This window comes from Catharus ustulatus, chromosome 9 (assembly GCF_009819885.2).
Source record: "Catharus ustulatus isolate bCatUst1 chromosome 9, bCatUst1.pri.v2, whole genome shotgun sequence".
Taxonomy (NCBI): Eukaryota; Metazoa; Chordata; class Aves; order Passeriformes; family Turdidae; genus Catharus; species Catharus ustulatus.
In genome coordinates this window covers 20,162,895-20,181,815 of record NC_046229.1, presented here as the reverse complement: position 1 = coordinate 20,181,815, position 18,921 = coordinate 20,162,895, and the positions used below count along the sequence as shown (strand labels likewise).

Here is an 18,921-nt window from a genome sequence, read left to right as displayed (position 1 = left end):
AAGATACGAAATTCCTCTTTTGTTGTTACCTACCTGCTTCTTTGGAAGAAAGTTATCCTTACTTTTTTTTTTAGTTTGAAGCATATATAGGATATTTTTTTACTTGCTACTACAAGTGTCTATAAAAAGTTAGAAAGGGAGGATTCAGATCATCAGTGTTCAGAGTACACGAGTGCTGGCATGAAGTTTAGCCCTGCAAGCTTAGCTGAATATCATTATCTTGGCTCCAGTAATGGCAATAAGAATGATTTTTAGAGAGATGCCCTGATTAGTATGAGTCAGTATTCTATTTCGCTGCTCTTCAAAGCAATATGTATTAATTATCTCACTAAAGGATAGGTCACTTCAAAATTATAGACTGAATTTAATTTTAAATGTGAATTCTGACACTCAGGAGGGGTACACAAACATTCAAAGAGAAATCAGAAGGATTTAAATGCATTTTCCCAAAGGTAATGCATTACTAACTGTAAAATACATTGTAATGAGTTAAGCTATGAAGAAAATAAGTGCTCATAAAATATACTAATTGATCTCTGGTAACACTTCAGTTTTTGTAAAGTGCAAAGCTCCTTTAGTGGCAAGTGTCTATATCAGGTAGGTGCCAAAATGCTGCTGTCAGAATTGAACTGCCTTAGATTGCAGGTAACAGCTTCATTTCTTCCTGGGGTGGGAATGAATGCTCAAATCTCCATTTAATAGTTATTGTCAATTCTTAGCCTACCATTGGAAGGAACTGAGAGCAGCAGTTGTTCACTGAATAAGAATGCAGAGACTGCAAAAATACCATTTCTTATTTTAATAAAATTTAACTAGGTGCAGTTATCTATTTTTATAAAGAGAAAGCAGTCAATAAAATCCTGTCAGTTCTTTCCATTAACTAATTTGGTAACCTGATGAAGTGGGTATTGCAGTATTTTAGTTTTCACATCACTGTCCCTGTCTGGTAACTCATACCTGAAGTGGTGCATTGAGCCTGAAATCTGCAAATCTGAACATGTAAAGGATCATGGCTGGAACTGCAGTTTGCCTGGGAACATTCTCTGCTGTGAAGACACTCTGGGAAGTGAGAATACACAAGATAAATGAAGAATTACAGAAAGAAAAGGAATTCAGGCAGAGGTCTGCAGGAAGGTAGGTAAATTGGAGCTCTTTAAGTATATGAAAAGCTAGGCCATATGTTACATTTCAGAAAATGTAACTGGTTTCTTCAAACTCATGCAGACTCGAATTCTTTAGTTGTTACTCCAGCAGGATTCCCAGTGATTAGAATTTATCTAGTGTCTGTGATAAAAATATTAGTATGTAGACTAAATCCCCTGAACTCAGATACTAAAATCCTCTGCTCTGTAAATATTCTAACCAGTAAAGATTTGTTATGCTTTCTTCTCCACTGAGGTATTAACAGGGTTGCTTGGTCTTCTGTCTGCCCAACAATTTTATGAAAGTTTAAGAAATGTCCGATTCTATTTTTGGTGCTCCTAATTTATCAGGTGTGTTTGAAATGGAACAACAAATTCAAAAGTTACTCATGGAGAATACAAGCAGAAAGAAAGAGAATTACCTTGTCATAATTCTTGTTTAGGTCCCCTTTGGAAATCAATCTAAAAGAAGCTGATTGACCTATTTTCTTGCACTTATATATGGTGAAATGGAAGGCTTTCATTTTAGGTGACTGCTTGAAAATGTGCTTTGGAACTTAATTCCACATTCTGTCGCCCTGCTATAACACGTTGAAAGTGAATTATATCTTCCTTCTGAATGTAAATTTGAAGAGTTGTAAAATAGATTTCCTATAAATTACCTCAGCCAAACATTAAGAGCTTGTCTTCTCTTCAACTGATAGTATGTTAATATCCAGGTATAAGTAATGTCATTTGACAATAAAGGAATTGTCTCTTTTTTCAGAAAATAGATAGAATAGTAATTATTGGCTGTATTCATTGTGGCATCACAGGCAGATCTTCTTTCCCTTGTAGGCTACTGCTTGTCTGGGAGGAGAGAGCTGCTTTAGCAAAGCTCAAAGAAAAAGTTATTAATGAAGGTGGAAGAGCAATTTTAAGGATAGAGGAAGAAGAATGGAAGGTAGTGTTGATAGGAATAAATGCTGCTTGTGTTGAATGACTGATGCATTAGAAAACTACTATTTACAACTTTACACTTAGAGTGGTACTATTTTTGTTCTATTAACTACCCACTGTGCTTTGCTAACAGTGAATTGGGACACACTACTGTGAGTGTAAAAGCAAGCTGGGTGTTTTTGGTCCCGAGTATTAAGGATTACTCTGGGGGGAAAAAAAAAAAAAGCCCAAAAGGCTTTTCTGCATTAGAAAATATTTACACTGCCAAGTATGATTTTCATTATGTAAATTCTCATGTAACATTCACACACCAGAACTGTTGAAATGTATCAAGGTGAAAACCCTCTGTGTTTGGGTGCATGAAGGTATTTCTTATTGTTTGTTGTCTCTTTCTAAGAGTGAAAATGAGCCAGTAGATTCCCAGTAGATTGTTGCTTCTCACGTGCAGGGCTAATCTGCTGTTAATGCTGGCAGAGTGAAGGCCAGCAGTGCTCTGAGCCATGCAGAAATGCACACACCATCTCCTAGAAAGTGACGAAAATTAGTTTGTGTTGAGGCCAGTCAGAACATGACAGCCAGACCCAGCCATACTCCAGTGGTCTGCAGGCCAGTGGTACTTGTTCAGAACTCTTTGCATATAGACATTGGAGTTTTTTCAGCTTTTCTGCTCTCAGCTGCTCACTGGTTTTTTTGACAGCATAGGAAATAGAATTTAGATCTCCTTTTATCTGCAAAAATCTATTTAAAGCAGTTTAATCTTCAGTTATTCTGAATTTTTTTTAAGAAATAAAGAAACAAAAACAAGGCTGAAACTTGTCAATGACAGTAGTGCAGGTATCTAAATCCTGGGAGCCAAAAGTGGGCAAGTTATATCTGTGATCAGAATGACAGCCCACACTGGTGTTCACTTCAGGGTCATGGAATCATGGAATATGCTGAGTTCATTGAGTTGAACTCCTGACCCTGCACAGCCCATCCCCAAGAGCCACACCCTGTGCCTGAGAGTGTTGTCCAAGCACTTGTTGAACCAGGCTTGGTGCTGTGACCACTGCTCTGGGGAACTGCTGCAGTGCCCAAAGACCCTCTGGGGAAAGAACCTTTGCCTAATATATTGATAAACCTTTACAAAATATAAACTTTTTCTTAATATGTATGATATTAAAATAGTATCAGTTATGCTCGCTATTTCTAGCATATTTTAGAAAACAGTTATCAGGATTAATTTTGTAACCTACATGTTACAATATAGCTTAAGGACAAGGACAGACTGTTAGTGTTTCAAATAAAACTTCTGCCTTAGCCTGTATTCTGAGCTGAATTTCTTCTGGTCTGTATTTCTTGTTGTAGACATTACCTTCGTGCTTATTGAAATTAATCCATCTCCAGGAATGGCAACTTCACAGAACTAGTTTGCAGAAAATCCCTCAGTTTATTGGAAGATTTCACAGCCTTGTTGTTCTGGATCTATCCCGGAACTCAATTGAAAGTGTACCAAAAGAAATTGGTGAGCTGTGCTTTCTTTTATTTTAAGCTGCTCTTAAAAAAAAAAATTGGTCTTGCACAAATGTATAATTTTTGTGCCCTTTGCCTGCCTAATAATCCTATTGGGTAGTAAGAAAACAGATTATTTGAATTTTACAGTGAGATAAAGATCTCCAAACCATAGATTGCATATAAACTACAAATGGGGCTGGATGGAAGAGACATATCTCTATAAAAACTCCCCTTGACAAGAAAAGGACCTGTTTGCACAGCAGGGACTAGACATCAGAATGCAGTTAGCAAAGTGATACTGAAAAACAGACTTCATGTTCTGAGTCCACAGCAGGAATAGCCTAGCTGCAGTTTTTTGGTTTGGGCTTTTCCTTAAAGCACTCAACTAGATTGCAGTCCTGTACTAAGGAGTCCTGAAGTGCTGCAATTTGCAGTTTGGTGATTTTTTTGTTTGCTTGTTTTGTTTTGTTTTGTTTTTTGAAAACACAGGGTATTTTTGTAACAGTAAAAAGATAAGACAAAACAAATAATACTGCGCTTCAAATAGAATAAACATGAACATTTCTCATTTGTGCTCTCTGCAGGCCAGCTGACCAGCCTTCAAGAGCTGCTTCTCAGTTACAACAGAATAAAATCTGTTCCTAAGGAAATAAGTAACTGCATTAGTCTGGAAAGATTGGAACTGGCTGTCAACAGAAGTATCTGTGATCTTCCTCCTCAGGTTTTGACAGACTGTTTAGTTTTGTTTAATGCATATTTTGAATTTATCCAAAGCCAATTATCATTACGCATTGCATTTCTGTTTTTAGTTTTGCTGTGATGCTGTGATTTCACAGAACTCCACAGAAACACTGATGTGAACAACTTTTTTATGACTGGTCAAGCTGAAGCCACGTGAGAAGCACATACATACATTTGAGTAGCTGAAGGAGCCAGTCTTTATTTTGGCCAGATAAATGACTTGGCAGTGCATAGAGGGCAGTGACACACTCCATATCAATTTGTTTAGGTTGGGTATCGTCACTGATTTACTCCACTGAGAATCTGATACCTTAGCACAGAGAAGTTCCCTTTTATGGTTGAGAGTACAAATTCATACCATATGCCAGGCCACAGCTGTAAGCACCTTTACCAGAGCAGCTAGATCTGAAAAGGGATTGTGTGATTCATACAACTGCCTGTGCAGAGGTGAACAGTTGTTGTTCTCAAATGTTGGAAATAATTATGAGAGAATGAAAACAGCTACTCCCCTATTATTGAACTTTATTTTGAACACACCAAATGTGAGAGATCTGAGTCTGTATTAGTCTCTTAGATAGAGATGACAAGTATGTAACCATATTTACTTGTTTTAATTTATTTTTAAAAAACACTCATGGCAATAGTTGACAGCAATCGGTGCCTTGCAAAATTAAGAGAGTCCAAACAGCAATAGCCAACATAGAATGTTCAAATGGAAATACACACTATTATCCAAAATCCAGAATTTACAAAATCTATGTGGATATAAGTTGTAGGGTGTACTGTATAAAATCCATAGTTCTGTCCTAGGAGACTGCAGTGATGTGAACATTGGGAAGCTTTGCTTATGTACACTTGAGTGGCATTCAGTGTTTACACAATTGCATCAGATCTGCTATAAAACATCTTTGTATCACTTGAACATTGCAAAAGCACCTGAAGGCATGATTTACCTAAGGACTTAGGTGCTGTGATATAGGTTGCATTTTTAGAATGAGTAGACTTCACAGCATGGTAGGTGTCATGGTTCACTCTAAAATACAGTCCATGCAATTGGATACATAAACATCTAAATATTTGACTAACAAAAAATGGCATATTGCATGGTGTATGAAATTCTAAGGACAGCGCTGTCTTTGACATTCTTTTTCTTGATGCTTGGGGCATATCTGCATTGTAGTGAGCAGTTATGGCACTCACTGGGTGGGAGGTAAAGTTCTGATGCCTTATCAGTTCCCAACCCACCTACCTTCCTGGCAAAACCGTTACTGTCAGATACTATTGGAACTCAAAACCATTCTGTGTTTAGTGGCTCCAAAATGTGTTGTAATGTTTCTCAACATTGTTAGAACACTGCTGTACTGCTGCAGCAGCTACACAAAGTTACATTAAATCTCCCCTTCTTTTCAGCTCAGTGATTTAAAGAAGCTGTCACACATAGATTTGTGCATGAATCAGTTTACTGCCATCCCTCCAGCTCTTCTCAACATGCCAAATCTGGAATGGTTAGATATGGGGGGAAACAAACTCCAGGAGCTTCCTGATACAATTGACAGGTAAAAACAGCTCAGGGTTCATCTTAGTCTCAATTCCACTGCATTGAAACTCTAACTAATACTAATTCTAAGTAATATTAATTCTAATTAATTACTTCAAAAGGTAATTTTTATGTTAACCTCACTCCAAAGTCAAGATTTTATCAGCCCTAATGTGATGTTTTGGATAGGCTGGAATAATCCATTCAATTAACAATAAATTCAGTATCAACTGTAAGGTTAAATATTTATTTTCTCTCACATTTTTGAACTTAGATTAGGTGATTATCTTGGATATGGTGTTTCCTTTGAGACCTGTTGCATTATGAGTCCTTTATGTGGCTGAAAAATTAATTTTATAGTAATGACTGAGAAGATTAATTTTACGCATCTTGATTTATTGGAAAAATACCTATTTTTCAGAATGGAAAACCTCCACACTTTATGGCTCCAAAGGAATGAAATAAACTCTTTGCCAGAAACCATTGGTAATATGAAAAATCTTAGTACTCTTGTTCTTAGTAACAACAAACTTAAGGATATTCCAGCTTGTATGAAGGACATGACAAATCTGAGGTAAGAAAAAACACCAGAAATAGAAATGAAAATACTTTTAAAGCGCCCCTTGAGTTTTAGATCACAAGAGTGATACTAAGGGAGAGGAAAAGAAAATGCATTACCACAGTTGTACAGATGGATACAATAAATTAGCATAATTACACAGATTCACAATAATTAAAATCTGGTGACATAAGCTTTGTGTAGTGAAACTTAGCTAAAGAAGTAAATTATGATAGCTATAGTCTCACATGAAAAGTAGACTGTGTTTTCTCATTTCATAGCCCTCTCCCTATAATTGCCTCTCTAAAGGCAAGAGCTTGCAGAAAAATGTGGTAGACATTGAAATGACAAAAAGTAGAACTTTGCCATTGAAAATTCAAGCATTCAGAATTAAACATTAGGTTTAAGGACATGGATGAAACTGTCATGTACTTGATGTGAAAAATAAAAAATAATGTAAATTCCTAATTGGTAGAATTTGAAGCGTTCCTTAGTATACCATGACAGAAACATTCCTGTTGTTAGCATTTGATTTGGATTACTGGATGCTGGCTATTTTAGAGAAAGAATGCTGGTCTGTATAAACCATGCCTAACCCAGGAAGACAGTTCCTGTTCTCAGCTTTTTTGGAAGAACCTCCTTAACTAAATATATACAAGCATAGGCCCAAGGATGGAACAAGAACAGAGACAGGACTGGCTCCTGCCCTGCCAAGCTAGGAGGAGCCACTTGCACTGTTTTCATCCATTCACCTGTTTGTGAAAGCTCAGTACATCTGACAGTGGGTCAGAAACTGAAGACAAAATGAGGAGCACCACAATGCTTTTCCCCACCACAATCAGTTACTGTTATAAAGCATCTTCTTAGCTTGCTTAATACTACTGATAGAGTGCTGAGTTTAGTATAATAAAAACTTAGTTTTCTTTGGCTTAAAATAATGTTTGAGAAATCTTAATTCTATTTCAAAATAATTTCTCTGGACAAAACTTACTGCATGAGTAACCTTTTCTGGTGAATTCCTAGATTTGTCAACTTCAGAGACAACCCACTGGAGCTTGAGGTAACACTCCCTCCATGTGAGAACACAGACGAGGAGGAGCAACAGGAAATGTTTGGCATTGACTTCATGCACTTGTATATCCAGGAGTCACTCAAGAAAACAGGTATGGTTTTTTTATTAATTCTGATCTCCCCACAATCCAGTGAGGAAGAGAGGGATAAACTGGATAAATAAAATCTAGGATACGTATAGAAATGAAACATGAATAACCTTCTTAAAAAATGAGTAACATTTTCCAAAAGAAATCTGTAAACAGGCTTTTACTGAGGGCAGGGGCACTTTTAACAGGAGTTGGCACAGTAGATCTCCAACAAACAGCACAGATTCTGGTAGGAACATACTAGAACCATGGAGCACTATAATAAATGTGCCTGAGTTACCTACACAGGGATAAAGAGAAGCTGATGACTGTCTTTTGTATTTGCAATTTAATCAGTTTGCATAGTGAAGGTCTTCTAGCATCCTTTAATTCATGAAGTTCAACTTTTCCTGTATTTGGATGTTGTCCAGATGGTACTTCCAGATGGAGATTAAGGGAGAAATCTGTATCTCACAGAAATCTCTATGTATGTTCCCAACATACATCTTTTAGCAATGAACTATCAACAGCTGATAAACAGATGTTCCTCAAAACTTGCTTTCCCTGACACAAAATCCAGTCACTTAAACAAAACACCCCTGATTTCATCCCATTTCTCAAATATGCTGTTCATTGTCTCTGGGATAACAGCTTTAATGTTGCAGTAAGAGACTCAAATAAGCACTTTTGATCAGATACTCAGTTGGCAGCTGTTAGGTGCAGCGTGTGCTTCACTGTAGATATAAAACGTCTCTGATCTTCATTCTGTGTTTTGTGAAGGCTTAAAAAATGAATGTAATGCTCTTGATTTGGAACACTAAGCCAGCTTTTTTCTTATCAATATTTCATGAATGAATAACCAAATTAGCAAAAAATATACCAAGATGACACTTTAGACATAAATTTTCTTTCTGAATAGATTCCCTAGCAGCACAGGTTGATGAAAGTACTTAGGCCTACTTAAATAGTTTAAGAGGAAAGACAAAGCTATTCTGAACTTCAAAGTGAAAATAAAGTATGTCAACTTCTCTTATTTTAACCTATTGTGTTTCAGGAAATGTAGAAAATTGTACTTCTGATTCTCCTCCTGTTGTGGATCCTAATGACTAAAGAATGTAACTGTGAATGGAAGAAAAAAAATCAAGCACGCTTCTTCACAGCAAAGAGGCTACAACAGGTTTCAAATATTCTGAGGGATTTTATTTTTTCACTGATGAGAGTTGGTTTGCGTATTTGTAATTCCCAGTGAAACTGGAAAATATAAGACCTTTCTTGGGTACAGGAAAGATGATAAAAGGGTGGTTTTGGTTTTTTTTTTTTGTAAGAAATGAATTAGTTTTTTTAAAAAAATCCAGATGAGTTTTCTAGGGTTTTTTCCCCTACCAATTCCAAATCTGTCTCCTGTCATACATTTGGCTCTGGTATCAAAGAAGGATTTGGGACAGCTGTCAACAGGACATTCTCCAAGGACACAGCAGACTCTGTATAATACTGCAGTGCAGCCTGGTATCCCTGTTGTTGTAAATACTCAATCCGCCCGTGATCAATCAGCCGTTTGCAGAGACAACCGATCTCCTTTCGTTCCTCAACACTCAGGATCCTAGTTCCAGAGAAGGGAAGGAAGGAATGAACAGCTGTCAGAAAATAGTTTTGGTAATTATCATTAGTAGTTAAGCTTAGAAAAAATAATGAAATAATTTAAAGTTTATTTCAGTCAGGCAAGCATGACTGTTGAAATATTTTGAAATGTACATCCGTGAAAACTGTATTTTTAAAGTAAAATATTTCTATAAGTTTAGTAATTAAATGTTTCTGCAAAGTGAGTCCTTTTGAGGACCCAAAACAATGTAACGTGCCACTATACATAGCTTTTCTGCTGGAAGCCATTTGCTAGGAAGAAAAAAGCACATACCCTTGTAAAGTATCAGAGCCACTCTCTGTCCTGCTGAGTGTTTGCTCATGTTCCTCTGTGTCATTAGTCTGATCTTCACTGTCTTCACTTGTAGAAGCTTTGCTTGTGGTTTCTCGCATGCCACAAGTGGCCCAACTACTCATTCTCTGAAAATAATGGAATTCTACTGGTCCCAGTCCTACTGATTTAAAGAACTCTCTTCCTACATAATGTGTCCAGTCACACTTGTGATGGCAACACAGAGCAATAACAATTCCAGCTACAAGCTTATGGTCTTCTGTGGTGCTTTCACTACCAGCAGACTTTTGAGGAGCCACCTCTGTCTGAGCAGCCCTGCAGCGTTTTGGTGCAGGCTCTTCATCTTCTTTATCACAGCAAGTGGTGTAACTTTCAACCAAGCATCTCAAAGCAAGATCTAGGAACAAACAAATACATCCCCCCAACAAAAAATACCCATAAACACCATGCCATTATTTATACAGGCTCTATCATGGTTGGGAATGTGCTTCCCACAAAGAAAAATAAAATTACACATCCCAAACTAAGCCAAAAAGCAAGTTCAATGTTAACTAAAAACTACAAACATGCTTTGAAAACATGAAAACCCTATATGTGGTTTCTCTGGAGCTTCTAAGAGCTTATCCTCTGAAATACTTGTTCTGCAAAAGTGAATTTAAAATAGTGTGGTTAACAAATTGGCATATTGTAGGAAAATCTCCTCTCTGTAAAACACACAAGTATTTGCTCTAAAAGTTTGATATCTAGAACATAATCTATTTAATATGCACACGTACTTCTTAAATGATTAATTGTATCATCTTTGTCATGCTACCTATAAAGACATATTTGAGATGTCTTTCTCTTCACATAGTAGCCTTATAACATTAGAAAAACTATATTAGCCTAAAGTTATCAGGACAGAAACACAATCTTGTTTGTGTTTGGGATGCATATTCAGATAGCAAATAAAAATTTAGAAAGAAAAGTTTTTCAAAGAAGAGGCAACTGGGCTAAAGAAAGTACTCTCAAATACATGACCCTTGCCACCATACATTATTCTCAGTTCTAATCTGTTCAAGCCTAGAAAGGCTTCACTTCTGCCTAAAGTACCCTTTTATCTATTATCCCTTTACTGTTCCACTGGAGTCAAGAGATATTCAGAATATAATTACTGTGTTCACCAAAAAAGGGTTAGAGGGCAAGAAGAGCTTAAAAGGACAATTTGGAAGATCAGTCTATTCAGAGTGTAAGGTTTAGTGTCCTGACTTTCTGCAGTTCACACATCTGTAATTCATACCTGTCGCAGCTCCACACAAATGCTTCCCAATTCCTACCACTGGTAGTCTTTTCTTCTCCAAAATAGGTACCTTATCTGGTGGGGAAAAAAAAATCAACAAAACCCCCATTCAATCCACAATTACCCCAGCACCTCTATGTTTTCTCTGAATAATGTAATTTCAGCAAACTTAGAAATAAATGTTTACCACTACTAAAAATTACAGTGATTGGCACATTCAGTTACAAGCTATTCAGGTGAAGGAGTCTTTTGTTAAGACAATTTCAAAGACTAGGATGCTGTGTCTGGGAAACACATTTAACCATTTCAGCCTTTCTATACTGCCTGTGAAAGGCAAATACGACATAAATGCATCTCCTGCTGGCAGGTGCTCCCACAAATTCTGTACCATTGATGGTGCAGAAAAACCTTCAAAATGTATTTGTTATGGTACTTCTGACCTGTAATGATGTCTTATGAGTGTATAAAAAGTAGAAAACTTTCAAACTCCATTTAAAATATGTATATAAGTGTACCTATGTATATTCCTATATACACATGGCTGTGAGTATATATGTGTATATACACAGCATCAATATTTCCCTGTAACCACTAAGAATAATCTTCAGAACTAAGTACAGCTAAGCGTCTTACACACAAACAGACTGGAACCCCAACTCAAAATTTAAAAATAAGCCTCTATTTCAGAATGACACAGGCCAAGTAGGAACTTACTTAAACATAAGTGCTGAATGTCTACTTGAAGCCTCTCAAATATAGAATCTCTCCTTTTGTGTTTTCCATCCACCTGTTTAAACAGAACAAGAGATTACAAAAGGCTGGCCACTAATAATTATAATTTTGCACCAGGCATAATGTCAGACTTTTTTCTTGTCAAGCTGACATCTGTGAATTTCCAACGTTAAACATAAGGATTTGTTTCTAATAAATTTGCTATTGATGAAGTATGGCATATATAACTTGTAAAATTCAAATTTATTGAGGATAAAAATTAAATACTAACAGCTTCAATGGCAATGGTTTAAAAATTACACTTTACTAATGTAGCAATACCCTCTTACCTTGAATCTTGTGGTTGCCCTTTCCACAAGCAGAAACTGAACACCTTCAACATTCTCTAAGGCAATATCAACCCAATGAGACAGTTTTCCTCGCCCAGCTCCAAACTCAACAAAACACCTTCCTGGACCAAGTAAATGCAATTTTTCCATGTTACCTAAAATAGAAGCCTACAAAAATCAAAAGATTATTTGTTAACCGAGAAAATATATACCCTGTGTTTTGTAAAGCCTTATGGAAAAATTATTCCTTCACCGAACTGCAGAAGACTTTTTTTAAGCCTTCCTTTCAGTGAGGGATTAGGGAAAAGATGATGTGTGTACAGAGGAAAGGGATTATACCTTCTGTTTTACCATATCAGATTTCCTCTGCAACTGGCATTATGCACCCAGTCACTCAAATTATATCAGCACAATTCCATGTCCAAACCCCTCTATAGTTATTAGTAAATCAGACAAAACCTGTTGTTTCAGGTGTTTGAAAGCAGATTCCCCATTCTTTGGGTCATTTAAGGCTTCTTGTAAAGCCTGGTGGGACAGTATTTGTTCCTTGAGATGAAGTTCCAGGCCTGGAGGTAAATGCAAAACTTTTAGGTATAGCTTTCCAGTTTCCAAGGGTTCCTAGTTTGTAACACACATTATTTATTACAACTATGACATGAGCTCAGTTTGTAGCACTAACAAAACAGTCTGCTGGGAGCATAAATCTATCATCATATGTTTATAACAGAGCCATATTGTTATCTGTAGTGATACCTGAGTGAGGAAAACAGAAAGAAAAAAAAAAGGAAGGGAATACAGGATTGGAGTTTTATCATTCCTTCAATCTACTTTACTTTTTGGACTAAAACTCAGCTATTGGAGGTCTGCCTGATTAATTATTTCAGATGTGGTTTATGGCATTTATCTCATATTTTGATAGCTACCTAAGAAAAAAAATAATAATGAAATATTTAATCAATTCAATTCAAAACATCTTATTTTTAGTATTTAGTATTAAGCTCACCATTACTTGCTTTTTTCAACTTGATAATTAAGTTCTGCAGCTCTTCAATCGATAGTGAAGACAGAGGAACCTTTTTAAGGAAAAAGAAAGTGACACCAGTAAATATGAGTCCTTTGAAATTTCCTCTTTCTTTGTAGTCATAAATTGCAACATGTAAGGACTGAACCTAAAACCAAATACTCACTTGTTTTTCTGGTATTTCCGCTACATCTTTTAAACCAGCATTAATATCTTGAACAAAGTAGACCTTTAAAAAAAAGAAAATATAAGAAATTTCATTCAGTTAATTACCAGGAAGCAAATAGCTAAATTCTTCAGTGTTCTTATGGTAAGGTATGTAGCAATAGGAATCCACTGCAAAGTAAGATTTTCCAAGTAATTTTTCTTCATATAGTCTGATCCTGAATCCCAGCCAGGATTCAGGATTCCCAACTTCTGACACAGTTTTACAAGACTGAACATGTTCATAAGAGTTAAGCAGTCAGTGCTTACTAGACAGATTCTGGAGCCCATTTTCAGGTTTCCCAGGGAACACTAAAGGTGCAATTCTAATAAGGTGGAAAGGCAGGCCATAAAGAAACCATTCTCTGCTTTTTCAGAGGAGTTGTTCAAACACATGTCCTGTTGCTTCCCTCAGCTGCCAGCCAAGCTTTCCATGGCTCACTGCCAGCCTGACTGGAGTGGGCACTTGGCTGGAATACCCAGAGCCTCCCTGCAGGTTTTGCTTTCTCAGGACAACCTCTCACCCAGCCTCTGAAATGAATGGCATTGTGAGAGCCTGTTCCCTGGGTGTGGTTCTGAGAAAAGTGAATTCTACATTTTTATTGGTAACCAAGAACTGAAAAATTGTACCAATTTACAATGAGAAGGGGCAGAGAACATGAAGGGACTGGAGTGTGAGTTGCATTTCAGCACCTGCCTGTAGAGCTTCCATCCTACCTTACAGCAGTGCTTTGCTAGAACTGCTGCCCTGCAGCTCACAGCTGCTGTCAGCACAGAAAATTCTCTGCAGGGCTCTAACGTTTAAGGTCTTAAATCCGAGAGGAAGTGCTGAAATTACACTGCACTTACGGGCTTTGGCTTCTCTCTTGAGTTACATTTTTTTAAATGCTTTTGTAGTTGGTCTTCATATACAGTGCTGAAAGCCAAATGGAGAGAAAAGTAAGCTTCATGTGAATACTGACAAAGAACGGGAAAAGCATTTACATATACTCACTGTTTTGGATCAAGAGGGCACGGAATTCTTCTTCTGTCATTTTGTTCCTAGTTAAAAAAGTTTCAGAAAACACTTCAGCATGCATTCAGTGATGTGTTTTAAAGAAGCTGTTGAGGGGCATCAGCATCATAAAACACCTATTCAGAATAGGTGAATTAACCGGAACGGAGAAACTGAGACGAGAACTTAATACTTGACCGGATCCTAAAAGAATAAACCCCTGATGCAAGGGCAGCGCTAGTTGGGCTGAAGCGAGTGCCCGGCACATGAAGGCTCCAGGGAAGGCACAGGCGCTGCCTCTCCACCCTCCCGCCCGCCCTCCTGACCGGACAGGGGTCCCTGCACCTCCTCGTGCCCGTGCTCCCCGCAGAAGCGCCTGCCGGGCGCCGGGATCATCCTGCAGAAGCGCTTCTTCCTCAGCACGAAGTGGGCGCAGCGCCCCGACTCCGGCTCCGGCGCCGCCATCGCCGCTCCCGGCGGCCCCCGCGCCGCCATGCTGGGGCCCCTCCCCGCGGGCGGGAGCAAGATGGCGGCGGAGCGGATCTTCGACCGCGCCGTGTCGGTGCGAGTGCGGGGCTGCGGCTGCGAGGAGCGGTGAGTGCGGCCGCCTGCGCGGGAGCCTCTCTGCGCCTCCGAGGGGCTGCGAGCCACAGGCTCTTTCCTCCTGCCTGCCCTGTGCTCTGAGCGCTGCTGCGCTTTGGGGTTGCTGCTGGCACCCTCCGGGTGAGGGGGAGACCGGGTCTGGTGAGGGCCGGGCGGTCGCTGTGGGTGCCTCGCCAAGGGAGCGAAGCCGGCGGGGCGGCGGCAGTGGAGCGAACTCGCAGTGGCTCGGCGGAAGCGCCGCTCTGCCCGGGCTGAGGCGAGCTGAGGGCCCGCGCCGTGTTTGGCGTTTCCCGGGGCTGCGGCGTTGCCCGCGGGCCCTCCCGCCTCTCTCCGGCTCTCCCGGCCGCACCCCCGGCCCGCGGCCTCCTCAGGCGCGGCTCCTCCTCAGCACCCCGCGGGCTTGAGCCACCTGTGCGAGGGTGCGCACGGCCGTGGTGTCGGGGGAAGCCCGGACGTGCTGTATGTGAAGCGTCTTTTCAGAACAGACTGAATTTCGGCACTGTGGGTCCTGTCTGGATTAGACAGTGTGTGCCCGACTCGCCTGTGTGAGAAGGTGCGGGAAGGCTGATGTCTGTGCTGTGCGTTGTAATATAAGTGACTTAGTACTCGACGGGAATTCATTGAATACAAGGTAGCACTGTATAAATGATTATCAGGAGTTTGAGCAGTTGTTAATAAATTTCAGCAGGCTTTTACAAGAGTTCTAGTTTCTCGACAAAGTTCAAAATTTCTGCCTTGCTATTTAAAGTCTGGCGGATAACAAGCAAGCAACACAAAACGCAGCTCTGAGGAACTGCAATGACTGAAACTCATATCTTAGGTGTAGTCATCGATGGGAGCTTTCTTAATGTTTCTGCCTGATTTTTTTTTTTTAGAGATGTCATTGATTCCTGTAATGTAGCTGTGAACAGATGTTATTTGGAGAATGTTTTCTTGAGTCATTACTGAGTTTTATCTTTTTGTATGCAGGAGGTTAAATGTTCGAGTGACTGTTGAGCTGCTGTCGATTTCTAATCCTGTTCATAAAAAGGTTTGTAAATTAATCATATTTCTGTCATTCATCAGGTATTATCTGAACTTCATTTTATGAAAGGATAAGTAGAAAAAGAAAAAACAAAGTGGGATTTTGGTGTTTGCCATTTGACCTTACTTTATTTTTATATAATTTTTGAGTAGTTTTGTTTGGTGGTGGTTTTTTTACCCACCACTAGCCCTGCTCAGCCTTTTTTAGCCCTCTATTTTAGTTTGGCTGTTGATGGGTCTTGGCAGGCTTGCATATAAAAAGTATTTGGAGATGCTCAGGCACACATGAGTTAGAGCTTAAGAGTACCTTTAGTTCAAGATTCTAAAATGGGAGTAAAATAAAATCTTTGTCAGGGAATATCATAGTGAGACTACTACTGGAGATTTTGTAATCTCTTCTGTTGTATGTCTGATTTGTCACCAAAGTGTTCATCCCCCTGCATGATGCTAAGATTGGTCATGGGTTAGTTATGGTGGTGCTGGGTTAAGATTTGTTTGTATAGGAATACAGCAGTTTTTGGTACAATCTGCTACTGGTGGCAGTGATAATGGTACTTTCCTCTGAGCAGAAGCAGCTCAGAAGTGTGTGCTGTGCTGCAGCCTGTGTCAGGAGGAGCCTGGAAATGCAGCTGAGTCCATGAGGGAGTGATCGATGTGAAGAGAGAACTTCCAATGCTTAATCAGCTAATGGGACATCAGACCCAGCAAGCATTTTTATCCCACCCATCAATCCACCCCAGCTAGCTTGGGGTAGCATTAATTTTAACTGTTTGTGTATGTAAATCCCTGAGCTTGTTTATCCATCTCCAGCTGAGAGTTTTGTTGGTGTTACTGGTGTCTCATGTACAGTGCTGTGTCACACTTCATTATGTTGGAACAGCTGACACATTTATACTTTACTTTTGTACCTCTGCTGGGGAATATCCTTGCCAGGGGGTGAGCCTTGTTCGAGGGAGCAGCTGCCTGAGCCTAGTCTACTGCATAACCCCATCCCTGGAATTTAAGGCTTAATGCTATGGAGAAGGCAGTTTTCCCAAAGCACTCTGTAGACCCCCAGTGAACAAATGAGTGTCTAAAAGCTGAGCAGCATAATGCTGCAGTTTGCCATATGGGGTTCCTGGACTTCAGCTGTATCCAATCTGCAGAGCTCTGTACTAAAGTGTATAAAATCAGTTGGTTTCATAAACTTCAGGAGCAGTGTGCTCTGAAAGACTTCCACTTACAGGAGTGATGTATTGGTAAACCATGACAGTGGAGTGCTAGTGCTACACTCTATTTCAGGAAGGGGAAAAAAGAGCAAATAGCTTTTTATTCTGGAAAATTATGCATACACATTGACTTTCTAAATCTTTGCTACTCAAAGTTTAAGGTTTTGACTTGAGTTTGTTTTTGTGAAGGAATTTTCTTTGTTTTCCCACTGTAATATTTGAAGTTGTGTTAAATTGTATTGTTTTACACATTTTGAATCAGTTGCAACAATTCTGTTGTATTTTTGACTAAACAATGAAAGCATTCAATACTGCTTGCAATGCTGGTTTAGAATATTTAAAGACTCCTGGGTGGTTTATAGTGTTTTAATCTTATTTAAATGTACATCTTTTCAGGACTTAGCTGTTCGGTTGACTGATGATACTGATCCTTTTTTCCTTTATAACCTTGTCATATCAGAGGAAGATTTTCAAAGGTAAGTGAAATGACAGTATTTTCTCTGTGAAGCATTTCTAAATGGCAATGAAGAACAAGGGAATATTTTAGCTTGGAGTGGTCTATGTTAGAGTTCAGGTTTTGGCAGTTTTAGTTGTGAGGTTTTGGCAGTTTTTTGTGAATACTGTTTGTTCTCTGAGCAGTCGGTAAAACAGCCAGGTTCAGGAGGGTGACCAGCTCAGGTTACACAGTGTTGGGATCCAGACATTAAGTTCCCTACAGGGACACAGTGCCATGGTACCACACATATTGCTGCTGGTATCTTCTGTTTATCTTAACTTGTTCTTGCACACTATTGTGTGTGTGGGAACTAGTTCAGGAAATAATTAGGAGAAGAAAGTCTATTTGGACATGGTGTTACAGACCTCAGCCTGTATCTTGGGGGTTTCTTGCATGATTTTACAGTTGGGACTCATTTGCTTGCTCAGAATTTGAGCAAATCATCAAATTTGGATTCCAGGCATGAACAGATGAACAGTTCAGTTTTCTGCTTTCTTTGGTATATATTTATTTTATTTTTTGCTTTGTTTTGTTGTGGTTTTTTGGTGGGTTTTTTTTTTTGTTTGTTTGTTTAGGGTTTTGGCTGGGGGGAGTGGCTTTGGTGGTGTTTTTAGAAGGAGAGGTGTGATCAGTGTGTGAATGAAAAGGCAAAAGCAAAGCAGTGTTTGCAAGAAGTGTTTTGTTGCATGGAGGCACAGCTTTGTGTGTGCACTGCAGGGTGTTTCTGTCTGAGTTTGCTGTGTCTGTGGAGAAGGGGTCAGAGGAATGGGTGAGTGGGGGACAGAGGTAATGGCTGAGGTTCCCCTCTTTGCTTGTCCTGTGCTTGTTCCCTGTGTCTGTCCCATCACTGCTCCACACTGTGCTCTGAGGCTGTTGCCTACTCAAAGGAACACAGCTGTTAGACCACAGCAACTTCTGGTTTTTAATTAGTGCAGCCCATTTGCAGGAACTCTTGTGATCAGAAGTATTCTCTAGGGACTGTTATCCAAGGTGTGCTCTAGGATGACCCTGCTCAAGCAGGGAGGTTGAACCAGCTGACCCACGGTGGTCCCTTCCAGCCTGACCACTTCTGTGATTTTGTGATATGTGGACACACTTCTGATTGAAAATAACATGCTAGTAAACTCTTTTAATGACATGATCAGAACTGACTCTTTCTACTAGTGGTGGTACAAATTATTTTATAGGAAATAAATTGCAGTTCTCTGTATCATTAACATTTTTTTCCTGTCTATATAGTTTGAAATCCCAGCAAGGTCTCTTGGTAGACTTCTCTGCTTTCCCACAAAAATTTATAGATCTACTTCAGCAATGCATTCAGGAGCAGAACAAAGATATCCCAAGGTAGGTCACAAGTGTGTGCCACATAACTCTGTGTATACCTGTTGAGTTTTAAAATGCTTTTCAGTCACTCAGACTGAGCAGAGTCAGTAGAAAAGGATGATCTGACCTGCCCCAACCTGAGTGTGTTGGTGGATATAACTGGCATAACCTGAGTCTTGGGAGGAGAATTCTTTCTTGAGTAAAAACTGTACAGCCTTTTACTGCACA

General features: G+C 39.3%; 3 protein-coding genes across 7 annotated transcripts in view; 2 read left to right on the top strand and 1 right to left on the bottom strand.

Annotated features, from left to right (window-relative positions):
- The first annotated feature begins 981 nt into the window (after positions 1 to 981).
- On the top strand, positions 982 to 8,690 carry LRRC39 (leucine rich repeat containing 39). The gene is made up of 8 exons (XM_033067527.1): positions 982 to 1,134; positions 1,980 to 2,085; positions 3,429 to 3,585; positions 4,160 to 4,296; positions 5,727 to 5,872; positions 6,275 to 6,427; positions 7,436 to 7,575; positions 8,606 to 8,690. Exons 1-8 carry the CDS (start codon positions 1,010 to 1,012, stop codon positions 8,659 to 8,661), a joined length of 1,020 nt encoding a protein of 339 aa, XP_032923418.1. The 5' UTR covers positions 982 to 1,009; the 3' UTR covers positions 8,662 to 8,690.
- Positions 8,691 to 8,729: 39 nt separating this feature from the next.
- On the bottom strand, positions 8,730 to 14,550 carry TRMT13 (tRNA methyltransferase 13 homolog). Its single transcript, XM_033067526.2, has 11 exons — positions 14,386 to 14,550; positions 14,041 to 14,087; positions 13,896 to 13,962; positions 13,009 to 13,071; positions 12,825 to 12,894; positions 12,281 to 12,387; positions 11,822 to 11,989; positions 11,475 to 11,547; positions 10,761 to 10,835; positions 9,464 to 9,878; positions 8,730 to 9,151 (listed from the first exon to the last, which is right to left on the bottom strand). Exons 1-11 carry the CDS (start codon positions 14,533 to 14,535, stop codon positions 8,956 to 8,958), a joined length of 1,431 nt encoding a protein of 476 aa, XP_032923417.1. The 5' UTR covers positions 14,536 to 14,550; the 3' UTR covers positions 8,730 to 8,955.
- SASS6 (SAS-6 centriolar assembly protein) overlaps positions 14,530 to 18,921 on the top strand; it is a 12,870-nt gene continuing 8,478 nt past the window's right edge. For all 5 annotated transcript variants that reach the window (XM_033067521.2, XM_033067519.2, XM_033067518.2 and 2 more), the window contains exons 1-4: positions 14,530 to 14,634; positions 15,613 to 15,673; positions 17,271 to 17,350; positions 18,610 to 18,714. In XM_033067521.2, coding sequence (XP_032923412.1) covers positions 14,534 to 14,634; positions 15,613 to 15,673; positions 17,271 to 17,350; positions 18,610 to 18,714 — 347 coding nt within the window. In that variant the 5' untranslated portion in view covers positions 14,530 to 14,533. The remainder of the gene's footprint in view (positions 14,635 to 15,612; positions 15,674 to 17,270; positions 17,351 to 18,609; positions 18,715 to 18,921) is intronic.